Source organism: Crotalus tigris, unplaced genomic scaffold (assembly GCF_016545835.1).
Source record: "Crotalus tigris isolate CLP2741 ecotype Arizona unplaced genomic scaffold, ASM1654583v1 scf7180000018124.1459596, whole genome shotgun sequence".
NCBI lineage: Eukaryota > Metazoa > Chordata > Lepidosauria > Squamata > Viperidae > Crotalus > Crotalus tigris.
Window position 1 is genome coordinate 1,091,383 of NW_024096836.1, and position 17,808 is coordinate 1,109,190.

General features: G+C 42.5%; 1 protein-coding gene across 3 annotated transcripts in view; it reads right to left on the reverse strand.

Moving 5' to 3' along the window:
- MRC2 (mannose receptor C type 2) overlaps positions 1–17,808 on the reverse strand; it is a 142,326-nt gene that overhangs the window by 58,083 nt on the left and 66,435 nt on the right. For all 3 annotated transcript variants that reach the window (XM_039348178.1, XM_039348177.1, XM_039348179.1), the window contains exons 10-12: positions 4,816–4,931; positions 2,211–2,359; positions 412–629 (exon numbers count right to left, since the gene is read on the reverse strand). In XM_039348178.1, the coding sequence (XP_039204112.1) occupies positions 412–629; positions 2,211–2,359; positions 4,816–4,931 (483 nt within the window). The remainder of the gene's footprint in view (positions 1–411; positions 630–2,210; positions 2,360–4,815; positions 4,932–17,808) is intronic.

Genomic DNA, 17,808 nt, shown 5'->3' on the forward strand with positions numbered 1-17,808 from the left:
ACTTGAAGCAGGCAGTTCATCTGATAAAGTCCACCAACATCTCTGAGTTTGTTCTGCAAGAAGGAATTGGCTAAAATTCCTCCAAGCCAATGTGCAGGGCTGGTAACAGTTATCAGAAACATTTAGTTGCAATCATTGCTGTGCAAGGCACATCAAGTATTGAAAGCAAAGGTTCACATTTTTGCCACACACAAATATCTAGCTTTGGATCATTTTCCTCAATAAATAAGAAGTTTAATATTTTGACTCATTTGTTTGAGTTCTCTATCTAATTTTAGAACTTGTGTAGAGAACAGATGTTTTAGCTCATATTTATGCAGGAATATTAAAAATTCAAAGGGATTCTCAAACTTTTAAGCATCACTGCAAATCACTAAAGTAGTTGGCTGCGATTCTTTACTCAGGACTTACTTTATAGCAATATCTCAGCTTGGAGGGGTTGGTCCATCCTGAAGGACAAGAGCCAGTGAGGCTGGGTGTAGGATGTGGTGAAGGAAGTTCAGGATTTACTGGTGTCCCCAGATTCTGCCTGCAGATATACTTGGCCTTGAATGTAGTGCAATTCTTTACTTCCCACAGGCCCATGGCACTTCCTGTGGCCAAAGCAACACAGCCACCTTTGTTATAACCTAATAAGTTCACGAGAAAGAGGAAATACACAAGAGAAAAGGTTTAAGTTAATATTTTCTTTCTGACTCACAACGCCACCTTACAAGATTGCTACCACTACAAAAGCTGACCTTTTTCCTTCCTTGAATCACAAATACCATTCTGATTTTCTCAAATGTGCATTCAAGCTGAAATGTTATTGTCATATTGATTGCAAACTTTTTATAGGAAGATGGCTAGAGAGTGTAGCTAATATTGTACATCTGATGAATTTTATACATGGTAGATGCTGGAGGAATATACTGTACACAGTTTTTTGTTTTATTTTTTCATTTCAGATGTTCCTTTGACTCCATTTCCATAGTATTATTTTGAAAGAGAGATGATGCACAACATTTATTATTATCCTAACCCTAACCCTAACCCTAAATGTAGCTTTCAAATAAACTTCAAGGGTAGCCTCATGTACAGCGCACTTCAGTAATACAAGCGGGAGATGACCAGGGAAAGAATGACTGAACACAGAGTCTCACAGTGCAGAAAAGACCATAACTGGCACATGACATAGAAGGCTCTCCTATCCAGAACTGCTACCTGCTCTTTAAGCAGGAGATATAAGCCTAGGAGAAATCCCAAGTTGAGTACGAAGTGCCACCCTATCCAGAACTAAAGATGATAAACCTCTGGATCCCAAGACTTTGCATATGGCCAGCCACTCTGTCTTACAGAGGGTTCAGTTGAAGCCTGTTGTCTCTCACAAGGTTTCCATGACTTCCAGGCACCACAAAAGGCCAGCCACACTATCACTTGGGTCACCATGGATAGAAATATAAAGCTGAGTATCATCAGTATATTGATGATATCTCAACCCATGGTATTGGATTACCTCACCCAGCAATTAAAAAGGAGAGAGTACCGAGCCTTGTGGCACCCCACATAAGAGCTTGATCTTTTGCCCCCATTAGCATCTATTGGAACTGGCTACAGAGAAAGGAACCAAATCGGTGGAATACTGTACACCCACTCAATCCTAAATCCCGCAGCCAATCCAAAAGGATACTGTGATCGATGATATCAAAAGTCATTTTTCTAAAGACACTGATGTGTGCAGAATACCATGGGGCCATAATGAAATCCTGAATATTTTTGCTCTCAGGTACAGGAATAAATGAACTGATCAAAATCTATGAAGGAGATGTCACCAATCATGCAGCATATTATATAACCCCATGAAATCCTAAGAATTTCCCTGTAGGAGAGATGTTTCATAGGGAAGGTTTTGAAATAATATAACCAGAACTATACACAGTATTTCAAATGGAGATATATTGTAATTCAATATGATACTGACCCTTAAAATAATAGGTAACATCCATTTCTTAATCATTCTTAATATGAACATTTTCATTGCTGATTCATGTAAATAATGTTTAGTAAAACAAATCATAAGAATTTTTTTCTGAAAGGCCACTGTATATTGATATATCCCATAATATAAATACAAAAATCAGAGTTTTTTGTTTATATACAGTTCTTATAACAAAGTATATGAGTGTATATACTTTTACTCTTATGATTTAGAACATGATATAAACTTTTACCAGGTTGGTTGCGGTTCCAGTGGGTGTAGGTGACTTCATCTCCACTCAACCAATGGAAAGAACCAGTTTCATTTATGTCTTGTAATGCAGTCCAGAAATATTCATCCTCCCATCCATAGATGAGGCTGCTCACATAGGCCTGTTCAAATCTGGTTCAGGAAAAAAGGAACAAATCCATCATTTCCTCACTTCTTTCTCTAACCCTAATCTTTCACCAGAGGTTCTACCATTTTGCTACTATCACTGGCATCCAAGTAGCATGTACTCCCTTCAAAGGCAACCAAGAAGACAATGGGTAATTACTTCGAAAGCTTTAACTGGAGCATCCAGAAGCCAATATCACCAATACCCAAATATTTTTTTAAACTTTTTATTAATTTTCCAATGTTACAATTATATCTTTGAAAAGCAACACGGTGTCTAGGTTGCAATAATTCCATTACATACAAATATTATTAAGACAAATCTCTAACTATTACAGCCAATATTTCTTCTTTTTCCCCCCTTAATAATACTGTCTCTTGTTTAAATTAGTTTAATTCTTATTCTATCCATCAGCTACTTAATAGCTTTCTTACATTTATCAATAATTCTATATGTCTTATTTATTTTAACATTCCATCTTTTGGACCATTAATAACCTTATGAATTTTCCCAGCTTTAATTTGTGTTGATATTAAAATTAAATGTTTAATATTTATCATTTCCAAATTTTCAAATGGCCTCAATTCCCTTTGTCACAATTCCCCTCAACATCTAGAGTTCCGAATACATATCTATCTCACTTCTATATCAACAGATTAGTAATACAATATAATATTCCTATTTTCATTATAATTTCCAAATATTATAGATTCAATAACCAAAATTTCTCCCATTTCAGTATTCTTCCTTATGTCCACTTACTCATATTTAAGCTTATAATTTTTATTCTTATCATTACATCAAAACATGTTAATTACGTTACATCACTCTTAACATATATATGTCTTAATCACCTTTATCTAACCTTTATAAACAACTGAATATTTCAATTTAACTGTTGATATTTATGCATCTAGGTTTTAATTAGCCAATATTTTTCTTTATCGTCATATCATAACAATATCTCATATTCAAAATACGGATCTTAAATATATTCTATCTCCTAAATATGTCCACGCTTCATTCTTCTTCAGTCTTATTCTGGCTTTTTTTCTTTGCCGAATCATCTTCAAAGGGTCCTCAAAGAATTCTTGTATTATTGTATATATTATGTCATATTGAGATGACCACCCAGTTGCCATTTTTGGAAGGCTGAAGGGTCTGGCAGGACTACCAGATCATCTCTTTATTTTCTCTTCTTGATGTAGTTGTCCTGAAGTGTTTATCTTTTCTTCCATCTGTTTCTCTTCTTGATCTTCAGATTCCTTCTGATTTATATAGCATCCAAGTTGTCAGATTTTTTTCTGAAATTTCTATTGTATTACTTGTTGGGCAGTTAGGTCTTCTGTGATAATATTTAATTGTTCAATTTTTTCTGTTGTATTCTGTATAGATAGGTTTTTAGTTATAGTCAAAGTCTGAGTTTGCATAACTAAGACACTTTCTGGTTTTTCCCTTTCTGGTTTTTCTTATTTCATCACCAGCTACAAGAAGAGTTTGGTAAGTTATTTTCAATATAGCAAAAATTTGTTTTTGCATTTCTTCAATAAAAAAGGTCTGTTCCTGGTCTTCCATAGTGATGAGTTGAATTGAAAACTTTTACAGTTTTTTTTTCACCCAGTAAATAAGAAACAGAGCTAAAAGTCTCACAGCTGGTGTTCAAGGTCAAATGAATCTTATCTTTTTTTCTGAACTGTCAGTCAAGTCTCTTTTCTTTAAGAGTAATAAATTGCAATTTCAGGTTTAGCCACAAGATGTCACCCCATTGTTTAAGGAGTTCCTTTAAATCTCAAAGTTATTTTAATCCTTTTGGTTTTTTTCTTCTATTTTAAGAGGAAAACCCAGACTTTCAAATAAAAATAGAAAGTAAAAAATAGATAATCAAAAATCTTTTAATCCACAAGTTTAGGAAATAAAGTTCCAATTGGGATCCAATTATTTTTTCAATGCTTTCAAAACTCCCCTGTATATTCAATCACAGTTATTTCTAGAGGGAGGGCTAAAATCCCCCTTCCCTCTCCACAGGGGGAAAGTACTTTAGCAGCTTGAATAGGTACAAAAAAGCAATTAGGATTTAAGAGAGGTAGATCTCACCCAGTCCTTTGCACACTGCTTTGAAGTTGCCAGATGGTAGTGTGACTTTGGCTGTCTGCAGCCTAGGGACCAGCCATATTTCTATGGCCGGTCCTTTTGTCTGCCAATTTGGAGGGGATCGCCAGCTCTAATGGGAAAGTTGCTGCTCTCCCGCAATCCAGTGAGAGCCCCTCCTTGCTGGTCGCTTCTTCGGGGCGACTTTTGGCCCTTTTCAGGAGCCCCCAGTGATCCGAAACTGAATGAGGAAGAGAGAGCAAGTCTCCCAGCCATCCATGGCAGCTGTGCAACAAACCAGAAGTCTCCCGAATATTTTTTAAAATGCCACAATACAAAAAATCCTTTTAGTGACTTATGATGGGACACATACCTGTTGGTGATAATAACCAGGGCAGAACCAAAATCCATGCACATTTTCCGAGCTTCATTGTATATCACATGGTCATCCCCCAGCCAATAACAGGATGGACTGTGCCATTTCCAACCCTGAGTAGAACAGAATAAGATTGTCTTCAAATTGCCATGTGTTAATTAGTCTGCATCAACAATTACATTATTTCTTCCTTGACAGAATAAAGATGGAAAATATTCTAAGAATTTTTAACTTAATGAAAGGTTAAATTACTTATAAAAACAGAATGAATATTATTGAACAAGGGCACCAAAGAGATATGTTTCATCTTGTTGTCTAACTGGAGTTAGGCTACCAGATCTGGGCTGCAAAAATCTAAACACACCATCAGATGAGTTGTTGATCATTTTCTTTATCTTGTTTCTGCTATTTTGTGGTCATTGTTTTGCAGCCCAGATCTGGTAGTTCTTAGCATATTATCAAGCTCAGCCACAAGGTTAAAATGGATGGCACAGACAGACTGCAGCAACCTACAGTAGCTGAAAATATTACCCAGATAATTTTTGTTGTTCTTAGTCCTTCAAGCCATAATTGATAGGTAACAATGGAAAAATTACTATCTGCCAATAAGAGAGTGCCAGGAAAGAATTAAAAAGAACAACTGAAGGGGAGTACAGATGACAGTGCTCCTTCGCAAAGAACATAGGGGAACATGGGAACTACTAAGTCTATAGTCAATTTACATAAACAAATATGTTTATAACCATCATCATAATATAAGATTTGTAAGACAGGCCACAATTTGCAAAATATAGCATTTTCTACATTCTAATGACCTCCGTAACTTGATTGCATAATTGGAACAGTAATTATATTGACAACAAAATAAAAACAATATTATAATAACAATAAAAAATTTAAGAAATAAGATTGTATATCACCAAGAGTCTTTCAAGTGAAGCTCTGGGAAATGGATGTCCTTACAATATCAGACCTTCTCAATATTTACACAATGCCTTCCTTTGATCTAAGTAATGCCATTCCCACCCCACTGCCCTTACACACCTTCCCTAATTTTTCCTTCCTTACTCATTAGCCTAGAGGTCTAAGGTACATCTTTTCTGATTATATGAAACTCAGCCTTTTATTTATATTTTGGTAACTGTGAGGTTCAGCATATGGAATTGTTTAAGGAGGCTAAAAGGGGCACAGGTTCTTTTCATGTCTTGGCAGCCCTTCCAAGAAACCAATTACTATAATCTGCACCAATAATCCAAAATATGCTTCACCTCAAATTCTTCCTCTCAATTTCAACTATGAGATGGGAGCATAGTGGGCAGAAATACACACAGGCCAATGCAGCTGTTCCAGCTCAGGATGGAATAATCGAAAACTGGATGTACTCTTAATGCATGTGGCAGCTACAAATGAAAGGCTACAGGACTAGTCTGTACAAGAATAGGATATAGTCCAATAAACTTGGCATCCAGTTTGATGGCTAATAGCCTTTTTTAAAATCATCATAGTTCCATTCAGCTGAAATGATTTGCCAGAAAAAAAAGAATTCACAATAGAAGAGGCAGTTCTCAAAATCTAGAGCAGATTGTATAAGAACAATCTGGACACAAAATCAAAAGTAGCTGTCTTTACAACAGCTGTTCTCAACCTGTGGGTCGCGACCCTTTTGGGGGTTGAACGACGCTTTCACAGGGGTCGCCTAAGACCATCAGAAAACACATATTTCCAATGGTCTTAGAAACCGAGACACCGTTCCTCTATCTGGCCACCGCTGCCACTGCCGCCCTCCTCTTCCTCCTACACCGGCTCCTCTGCCTCCAGGGCGCACTTCTCCTCTGACAGCGCCTGCTCCTGCCACTGCAGCGCCATCGCGCTTGCCCCCAACGCCACCCTGGGCTGGCTCAGCAGCCGGTCCGAGCAGAGCCGGGTCTGGGTCGCTGCTGGTGCTGCCGCTGGGCTGCTCCACCGCTGCCGCCGCTGCCGCCATTGCCGGCTGAGCTGAGCTGCAGCGCTGAGCCAGTGTCCACGCCTCCTGGTTGCCCGGCCACGCTCCACCCTTGGCTGCCCTCCGCACTGCACGGGAGCCTCCCCCGCGTCTCCTGGCCAGCCTCCTTCACCGTCAGAGGCTGCCTTGGCCCTCTGGTGCCCGGCACGGCTGTGGGGCTGCCCGGCAGGAGCAGCTCCTTCCTGGCTCGCTGTGCTCCGGGCCTCGGAAGCAGCCAGGGGGCGGGGAAGAGAGCGAGGGGGCGGCAATGCCCGCATATGCATCGGAGGCCAGCCAGCCGGGCTGGGAGGGGAGAAGCGGCGCTTTCCGAGTGGGAGCTGGCACTCCAGCTGCACCCCTCTCGCATGTGATGGGTTGCGCAGTGTGGAAAGGGGCTCCGGCAACCCCGCTGCTGCGATGGCACTCAGGAGGCTGGAGGGGTGGGCAGGTCCTGGGGGGAGGCTGGGAGAGGGCAAGAGGTGCCGGGATGAGGATGGGGGGCTCCAGGTTGGCGGGTGAGAGAGGGCAGCCGGCAGCTCCGAGGCGTGCGGATCCTCCGCGCAGCTTCCAGGGCCCCAGATGTGCCACCACTTGGCTCTCTACCAGGCTCTCCCACCAGAGCCTCCCCCCCTCCCTGGGCAATTGTGCAGAGCTGCTTGTGTGTCCTTGGCAGTGCCTCCCCCCTTCAATCTCCTTCCTTCTCCATCTCCTTCCTTTCCCCTTCAATCTTCCTTCCTTTCTTTCTTCCATCTCCAACTCCATCCCTTCCCCTTCAATCTCCCTCTCCTTCCTTCCTTCCTTCCTTCCTTCCTTCCTTCCTTCCTTCCTTCCTTCCTTCCTTCCTTCCTTCCTTCCTTCCCCCTTCAATCTCCTTCCTTCTCCATCTCTTTCCTTTCCCCTTCAATCTTCCTTCCTTCTCCATCTCCTTCCTTTCCCCTTCAATCCTCCTTCCTTCCTTCCTTCCATCTCCATCCTTTGGTGGGTGTGAGAAGGTGGCCGGCAGCTCCGAGGTGCGTGGATCCTCCGTGCAGCTTTCGAGACCCCGGATGTGCTGCTGCTTGGCTCTCCACCAGGCTCTCCGCCAGAGCCTCCCCCCCCGGACAATTGTGCGGAGCGGCTTGTGAGTCCTTGGCAGCGTCTCCCCCCTTCAATCTCTCTCTCCTTCCTTCCTTCCTTCCCCCTTCAATCTCCTTCCTTCTCCATCTCCTTCCTTTCCCCTTCAATCTTCTTCCTTTCTTCATTTTTGAGCAAGGAAGAGTAAGCTTCTCCAGCGATCATTGCTATATTGTTTTTGTGATTAATCTCTATGCTTTCCCTTTCCAGAGGTGTGATCTCTGGTTTAAGGTTGCTTAATCTCATTTATACAGAAGTAAAAACAATTTCATCTCATTTTATCAAAGAAGACTGACAAATGTTTGTTAACCTGGCTCATTAATTACTATTTAAACAACTTTTAAAAATATGATCAGCAAAACAACTCATATAAAGTCATGACTAAGACTAGTGGAAGTTTGAAGGATAGTTCTCCCACTCATCCATATTTTAACTTTTTTCTAAGTGGTAGACATAAAATGTAAAATGAGTTTTAATTTGAACCCAGAACTCTTATTCTTGTTATTCTAAAGTTTCTTACTGTAGATATATACATCCTTGGTTTTTTTTCAAGTTATGATAACATTGTGCCAAAAATATTAACAAAAATGGATAAGAATCATATTGCTCATCCTTTCAAAAGGACCATTTAAGAAAGTTATTTTTCCTTATAATTATCTGATCTGACAGCCCTAAAAAGATCTTAATGAAAATGTAATGAACATTTATTAAAACTATATATAGTATGTGTCGTATAACAAGAACTTTTCCTCTCTTCCTATATACACAGATACCAACTATTAGTAATTTATTATTTACTATGCTGGCTATTTACTAATTGTTCTTTTGAAGGTAACCACAAATTCATTACTATCAATGCAGAGAATAACTGAGGCCTTCAAAAACAGTTAACAAGTCAATTACTTGAGAGGTAAGCAAACAAAAAGATAAACAAGTAGGAAAATGACATGCAAACTTTCAGGCACAAGAAAGAAACTTCTGGTGTCTTCTGAAACAGAACCATCTCATATACCAAACTATATCAGTTTGGTAAAGTCAGAAATTACAAGAATGGAAATCTAACACATTGAAAAATAACAGTTCAACTCGGTCTTGGTCACATTCATATTTTCCATGCTTGTATTATTTTATTTCTATACTTATAAAGATCTGAATTGTGCAAGATATGGTATTCTGTGATACACACTATGAAATGTGTAATATGTAATGGAATGTGTGACTGACCTTGGGGAAAGGGGAACAGATGCTTCCTAGGAATCAGTCATTGATCAGAGAAAGAAAGTTAGGAAGGACCCACCCACATAGATCAAGCAGTTAAAAGTGATAGTGGGTTTTACTTTAGTCTTAGTTCCCTGTCTGGTTTACTTGGAAGGCCTGAGAAAATGAAAATTGAGCTCTGAAGAAACAAGATAGGAAGATATTGATGCCTTTGAATTTTGACAAGACTCCTGAGGTTAAGGCACCAGGCTAGAAAGCAGGAGACTAGGAGTTCAAGTTCCGCCTTAGCCCTGAAAGCCATCTGGATGTCCTCTCATTCTCTCTCAGCCCAATCCACCTCACAGGGTTGTTGTTGTGGGCACAATTGGAGAAGGAAGGTGTGGTGGATATGTTTGTCACCTTGAGATTTGTAACAACAATAAAGGCAAACAAACAAATAAATAAAAGCATTATATATGCATAATTGTATCTTATTGCTTCAGTCCTGATGTATTCTAGGTGGTGATCTTAAAAGGATACCTAGAGAATTGTTTCCTGAAATTCTTGAAAAGAAAAATTCTGGGACAATTTGTAATGGTACAAATTGCTGTTAATATATTAAACACATGGCAGAACACGAGAAAAAAACTATTTAAAAGGAAGTTGTTCTTCTAGCTCTGTTGATTATTAAGACAATGCTGACTCCACTTGGCTGTGTGAAAAAATGTTTAACTCAGAGTAAGGTTTTGAACAAGTGACATTATTTTAAAAGTAAGAGAAATCTTGTAAGCTAGCCCGTTTTCATTTAGGTTTGTAGTCTTGTCTATGAAGACTAACTAGATATCCAGCAGTAGGGCTAACCCCTTTCATAAAAGGTGCTTTGGGTTACTATATGGAAAGAAACTGAAACTGCTGATGCTTGTGTTGAGTTCTGTGGGCCAGCAATGGAATAAAAAATGGGAATATCAGTTTGTAAACAAAAAAAGTGTAGAAACTTTATCAGGAAGAAAAATTGTTGTCAGGTTAGATCACAGGTCGGCAACCTGCAGCTCCAGAGCCGCATGCGGCTCTTTGAGCTTTCCTCTGTGGCTCCCAGCCTCCTCTGCCATTTGCAGAGAGAGACAGAGATAGAGAGAGGCACTTGCGCTTCCCTGCTTCTCTCTCTGTCTCTGTCTCTGTCTCTCTCTCTGTGCGTGTGTGTAAAAGAGAGTGGACTCACGGTGTTCTCCGACAAGCTGAAAAGATTACTGGACATGCTCCTCCCTTTGCTGCGTCTCTGCAGGAAGCAGGAAGGGCAGAAAGAGCTAGCTAGCCCAGCTATGCTGACTCAGGAATTCTGGGAATTGAAGGTGAGCAGAAGATCGGCGAGAGGGAGAGAGAGGGAGGATACAAAGAGAGAGAGAGAGAGTGAAAGAGAGAGGGAGGGAGAGAGAGGAAAGAGAGAGAGAGAGAAAGAAAGAGTAGGGGAAGACGACTGGCAGACCAAGGGCAGAAAGAGAGAGAGGGAGGGAGAGAGAGACAGAGAGAGACCCTTTTGACATCTAAAATGAAGATAAACACTGCATATATCCTTTTTTTATCTTTATGATATCTATAGATCTAGATCTAGATCTAGATCTAGATATATATATGTGTGTGTATGTATGTGTGTATATATGTATGTATATGTGTGTATATATGTATGCATGTGTGTGTGTGTGTGTGTGTATTCTGAGGTTTTCGCGGGTGTTTATATGTAAGTCTTTGGTTATTCGGGTTTTCTCCCACGTAAAATTGGAAGTGTCTTGGTGACGTTTCGCCGAAGTCCCATTCGTCATCTTCAGGCTGGTGTTTTCAGCTTTGTGCTTTGAGGAGCAATGTGTGGTCTTAGCTGTTTCTTCCTTTTAACTGCCAGCGGGGGTATGAACTGATTGGGTGGGAGCTTGGCTGTGTTCTGATTGGGTGGAGGTGTGTTCTGATTGGTTAGGGGCTTGGATGTGCTCTGATTGGCTGGGGGATTGGCTGTGCTCTGATTGGCTGGGGGATTGGCTATGCTCTGATTGGCTGGGGGAGTGTTCTGTTTGGGTGGGGGCTTTGTTGTGCTCAGGTTAGTCTGAGTTGCAGGGGGGTTTAAGATGGTGGGCTGCCTTGCTATTTTTTGGCTTCGCGTTCATGGTCGTGCCTCATCTTCATGGTGGGTGTCAGTTTGCTTCATGTATGGATTGGAAGGGTTTAAAGTGGCTAATGATGCAGCTGTGGTCTGGCTTCTGGTTTGTGGTCGTGCCTCATCATCGGTGTGGCTTTGGGTTTGCTTTTTGCATGGATGTGTGGTGGTGACATCCTGTGTGGTTTTTGTGAGTGTGGGTCTGGTGTCATTTTTTGTGTTAGGGAGTCGTTTGTCAATAAAGGCGGGTTTCCAAATGGCTGGTAGGGGGGAGGTATCATCTCGTTTGTTCATGCTGTGTGGGCGTTTTTCTATCTCGATGGCTTCTCTGATTATTCTGTTATTAAAATGTTCAGTTTTGGCGATAGTTCTGGTATTTTTAAAGTCAATTTCATGTCCTGTGGCTTTAAGGTGTTGGACCAGGGAAGATGTTGGTTCCTCTTTTTTGACTGAGTTCTTATGTTCTTCAATGCGTGCACTTATTCTTCTGTTGGTTTGTCCGATGTATGTGTTGGGACAAGCAGTGCATGGGATTTCATATACTCCTTGATTTTCTAACTCAATTTTATCTTTGGGGTTTCTAAGGATGGTGGATATTTTTCTGTTTGTGCAGAATGCTGTTTTGATGTTGTGTTTATGGAGGATCTTGCTGATTCTGTCTGTGGTGCCTTTTATGTATGGGAGGAGGGCTTTGCCGTTTTCTTGTTCTTTGTCTTGGATTTTAGTGGGGGTTTCTTTTTGGATTAGGTTTGTAATCTTATTTCTTTGGAATCCATTGGATGTTAGTACATTGGTGAGAGTGTGTAGTTCGGTTTTTAGGTGTTGTTCATCAGCTAAGCGTTTTATTCTGGAGATGAGTGTCTTGGCTACAGAGTTGATCTGTGCTGGGTGGTGGTGTGAGAGAGCGTGCAGATAGTGGTTTGTGTGTGTTTTCTTCTGGTAGGTGGTGTGTCCTAGGGAGCCGTTGGATTTCTTGAAGACTAAGGCATCCAGGAAGGGAAGTTGGTTATTAGCTTCTGTTTCCATGGTGAACTATATTTTGGGGTGTAGGCTGTTGAGGTGTGTCAGGAAGTTGTCCAGTTTTTCTTTCCCATGTGGCCAAATTATGAAGATGTCGTCTACGTATCTGAGCCAAAGTTTGGGTTTGTGATCCGATTTTTCTAGAGCTTGGGTTTCAAAGTGTTCCATGTAGAGGTTTGCAATGACAGGTGAGAGGGGTGATCCCATGGGTGCTCCTTCTGTGTGTTTGTATTTTTGTCCATTATAGATGAAGTATGTGTTGGATAGGCAGTGGTTGGTCAGATCTAAGATGTGTTTGGGAGGGTTATATTTGTTTTGGATAGCTGTCAAGGCTTCTTTGATAGGCACTTGGGTGAAGAGGGATATGACATCGAAGCTCACGAGTAGGTCACTGGGCTGTAAGTTTTGTTTCTTTATGATCTCTATAAACTGGAATGAATTTTTTACATGTGAGGTGATGGATTCTGCATAGGGCTGTAGTTGTTTGGCGAGAAATTTGGCTAGGTTTTGTAGAGGTGAGCCTATGGAGCTGACTATGGACCATAGTCAGCTCCATAGGCTCACCTCTACAAAACCTGTTTGGACAAGTCCTAGAGCAATTACTAGAACAATTTCAGGTGCCAGAGCAGATCCACCTCATACAATATGTGGATGATCTTTTGCTGTCAGGGATAAAGAAAGATAAGCTGAACCAGGCTACTAATCAATTATTAGGCTTTTGGGGGAAAGAAAGGCCTCTGAGTGTCTAAAAGTAAATTATAGTATGTAGAAAAGGAATGGAAATATTTAGTTTATTTAATTAGTGAAGGAAAACGACGTATAACTCCAGCATGAATTAAGGGCATAGTAACTCACTCCTTACTAAGAAATAAAAGGGAATTAAGAAAATCTCTGGGTCTGATAGGATATTGTAGGCTATGGATTAATAATTATGCACAGTTAACAAAGAATTTGTGTGCTAAATTACTAGAGAAAAAGCCTTGGAAATTAATATGCACATCAGAAGAAACCCAGACCTTTGACATCTTAAAAACTGCCCTAACTACTTATCCTGTTCTTGGCCTCCCCAATCTGGAGAAGCCCTTCCATTTCCAATACTGAAAATGAGGTGACACAAGGAGTCCTTACTCAGAAATGGCTAGATAAGAAAAAGCCTATTGTTTTCTTATGGATCCAGTCATAAGGGATGGACAGTTTGCATTCAGGCCATTGCAGCCACACTGGTCCAAGAAAGTAAAAAACTCTCCTTTGGAGGAGCATCCCACATCAAGTAAAAGCCATATTAAATCAAAAAGCAGGATGGAGGCTCACTGACTCTAGAAATCTGAGGCCATACTAATGGAAAAGTCAGACCTAATTCTTACTATAGATCACATCCTAAATCCTACTCAGTTTCTAGCAGGAGAAAGGGATTCAAATGAGAATTTGGAGGGTTTGCAAAATTTATTTTGCAAACCCAAATCAGACCAGACTTGTATGATGAACTCCTTGAAGAAGGAAGGTATTTATTCATAGATGGGTCATCAAGAATAGTGGAAAGAAAAAGGAGAAATGAATGTGCTATTGTGAATGGGCAAAGTAGAAATCTTTTAGAAGCAGGCAGCCTGCCTAAAACTTGGTTAGCCCAGGCTTATGAACTGTATGCCTTAAAACAAGCATTGCAGCTACTGCAGGGAAAAACGGGGAACATTTATACCGATTCTAAATATGCTTGTGGGATAGTGCACTTTTGGAAAAATTTGGTAAGAAAGAGGTCTCAACCCCACAAAGGGAAATGAATTAATACATGAAGAATTAGTAAAAGAAATAATGCAAGCCTTGAAGTTGCCCAGAGAAATTGCAGTGTAGAAGGGCACCAAAAAGGAACTAGCTTTGAAGTCATATGAAACAATATGGCTGATAGAGAAGTCAAGGATGCAGGGATGTCAGAGGAAGAGGAACTCTTATAAGTAACACTCAAGTTAAAGGAAGTCATTCCAACATTCAGGGGAAAAGAGGAAGAGGGATTAGTTGATATGGGGGCCATTAAGAATAAGGAAGGGAGATGGGAGCTCCCTGATGGGTGTCAGAGGTTGAACAAGCCATTCACCTGAGAGGTATTAAATACCCTCTGTGAAGGGAGCCATTGGCAGTCTCAGGCGTTGGTGAATCTATTCTTAAAGAAGTAAGGTTGTAAGCGAGTATCTACTATAGCTAAGCAGGTACTAGATAAATGTCTAAACATGTAGGAAGATAAGTAAGCAAGCTCTCAGAAAAACAGCTCAGAGAGGAAGGCCTCCCACTTTAAGACAATTTGAACATATCCAAGTCAATTATATAGAGCTGCCATCTGCAGCTGCAGAATGAAATATCTGCTAGTAATGGTGGATCTTTTGACAGGATGGGCAGAGGCTTATCTCACGGCAGTAGCCACTGCCTCTACAGTCATAAGGATCCTGCTAAGCAGGGGTGTCAAACTCAATTTCATTGAGCATCAGCATTGCGGTTGCCCTCGGAGGGGCGGGTGTGTGTGGCTAGCATGGGGTGTGGTTGCCCTCGGAGGGGCGGGGGTGTGTGGCTAGCATGAGCATGGCCTACTTGGTGGGGCATGGCTGGGTTGGGTGTGGTCTGAGTGGGCATGGCCAGCTCAACATCGCTCATATCAGGGGTGCCTGTGCAGGCCTGGGACAGAACCAGTGGTCTCCAGCGGAGGAGGGTGGGGCCGGGGCGAGTGCCAGGATATGGTCCACTGGAGGAGCTCCATTGTCCCTCTATGCTGTGTGGGAAAGCCCCCAGACAGTGGTGCAGGCTGCCCAGGGTCTTGGGCAGCGGAGGTCAAGCGCCTAGCCTTGAATTCAGGGGACCTGCAGCCCAGCATAGCATAGGCCCACTTCCCCAAGGGAATGCCCAGCTGCGCTTACCTCCTCCTTGAGGCTGCTGCTGCTGTGCTTGCTTCCTTGGCCAAGTTGCTCATGGTATTGCAGGAGGGCAAAAAGTGTGGGTCAGAGGCACACTGCCTCTTCCTGCGAGGAGACTCGGCTTTGTAACCAAAGCATCCTCAGCGATAGGATGGGAGACTACCCGGAGAGGTCAGGAGGAGGGGACAAGGGGATGGTGAAAGGGCAGCAGGGCTGATCATGGCCAAGTGCTAAGGTAGGACTTCCCTCAGACCCTTTCTTCCTCTCATTATAATCTATTTTCCTTCCTTCCTTCCTTCCTTCCTTCCTTCCTTCCTTCCTTCCTTCCTTCCTTCCTTCCTTCCTTCCTTCCTTCCTTTCCCCCCTTTCTTCATTTTCCTTCCCTCTTCATTCTCCTTTCCTTCTTCTTCCTTCTCTTCTTTCCTTCTTTTTGTTTGTCTTTCCTCTTTCCCTTTCTCCTTTCCTGTCCCTTCTTGGATGTTCAAATGCAAAAGGGAAAACATTTCTCAATGCCTCTTTGCCTTGTGATCAAATGCCATTTTTGCTATTGGTCTGTGGCCACTTAAAAGACTGAGAACAAACCATACTCAGTTTATCCCATTCTTGCATTTAGTGGGGGCGTCCACAGACAACAATACAGCAGAACTGTCAAAATGATGACCATGATAGTTGATCAGAGCTTCTCTATTTTTTATGTGCAACAGCTTTAGCATTTAGGAACTAAGATAAGTTAGTTGCTTTTCTATTAATACATAATCCTTAAAAGAGCTTTCCTGCAGGGACCCTGCCATGGTCTAATTCAGACTGGAAATATAGTAAAGGAAAATATTTTCCCCTACTCTGCTTTGTCCTATTTTCCCCACTGGAAATGGCTATTTGCAACACACAAGGAAGGGATACTTTCCTAAAAGTTCACAATTCAAGAATACCAGTGTTAATTTGGATTTCCAATAAAGTCCTGTCAGTGACAAAAGAGAACACAAAATTGCTTTCTCCTTTGAGCCCAAGTCTCAATGGATCCAGGATTGAAGCATAACTATGTGAACTGGGGCATCTCCAACCCAGTTGCCTCTCCTTCCTTCCTTCCTTTTTTCCCTCCTCCTTCCCACCCTCCTTTCCTCCCTCCCTCCGTTCCTTCCACCCTCCGTTCCTTCCTCCAACCTTCTATTCCTCCCTTCCTCCATTACTCTTTTTTTTCTCTCCCTCCCTCCTTCTGTTCCTTCCTTCCTTCCTCCGTTCATTCCTTTGCCTTCTCATCTCTTTCCTTCGTCCGCACTCAGGAAGGGGTGATGGGAGGGGGAGAGATTGCCAGAGATTGCTAACTTCTCCTGTGCGCACACCTGGGGGGTGATACAGAGGCTGCTAGGCAGCTCCTTGCTGATTCCAGGGCTACCCCGTGGAACCTTTGTTCCTTTCTTTCCTTCTCTCCTTTTCATTTCTTTCCTTCCTCTATGCTCAGGAAGGGGTGATGGGAGGGGGAGAGACTGACAGCGCTGCCATGCTGTTCAGTCCATCAAAGCCAGAACACACTCAGCCATAGCCCTGGAACCAGCAAGGAGCTGCCCTGCCACCTCTGTCCTGCCCCCAGGTGTGCACAGAGGAGACAGCCAGCGCCAGTGTCCCGGGTAAAGTCAGTCTGCAGGGCAAGACAGGGACGCCGGACTCCGCTTGCACACGCACCCAGAAAGCCCAGTGGGGTTGCCCCGTGGATCTAATGTTGAGGGTGTTCTTGCTTTGATGGACGCAACTAGGTTGTAGATCAGCGCCACCCCCCTCCCACCAGCACCTCCAGCCTCGCAGCCACAAGGCTTTCCTTTCACTGGGAAAGCCCCTGCCCGCCCATGTGGGTTAGCAAGACTGGTGGCAACATGTCAGCGCTGGCAATCTCTCCCCCTCCCATCACCCCTTCCTGAGCAAGGAGGAAGGAAAGAGATGAGAAGGAGAGAAGGAAGGAAGAAATGAATGACGGTTCCACGGAGCAGCCCTGGAATCAGCAAGGAGCTGCCCTGATACCTCTGCCCTGCCCCCTGGGTGTTTGCAAAGGAGACAACCAGCGCTGGCGTCCTGTGTGAAGTCAGCCTGCAGGGATGCCAGACTCGACTTGCGCACGTGCCCACAGGGTAGAATAGGGCTGCCCCGTGGATTTAAGACTGAGCAGGTTCTGGCTTTGATGGACACAACCAGATTGTAGATCAGTGCCTGGTCGGCCTTGGCTGGGCAGAGGTGTGGCGGGCCAGTCCTTTGCTGTTTCCAAAGCTGGTCCCCGGGCTGGACGGAATCTCATATCGGGCTGGCCTCAGCCCGTGGGCCTGGTGTTTGATATTTCTGTGCTAGAGCATATTGTACCAAGATATGGAGTAATTATTCAAATTGACAATGACCAAGGGACGCATTTTACTTTGAAAGTCCTGAAAGGGGTGATGGATGCATTGGGAATACAATGGGATCACTACACCCCCTAGAACCCTAAATCTTCTGGGAAGGTGGAGAAGGCTAATGGATTAAGTAAAGAAAATTTGACAAAATTAATTCTAGAATTAAAATTATTATGTACAAAGTGCCTCCCTTTGGCACTGTTGAGATTAAGGACTAAACCAAGGAAACACCTAGGTTTATCATCTTATGAAATCTTGTTTGGA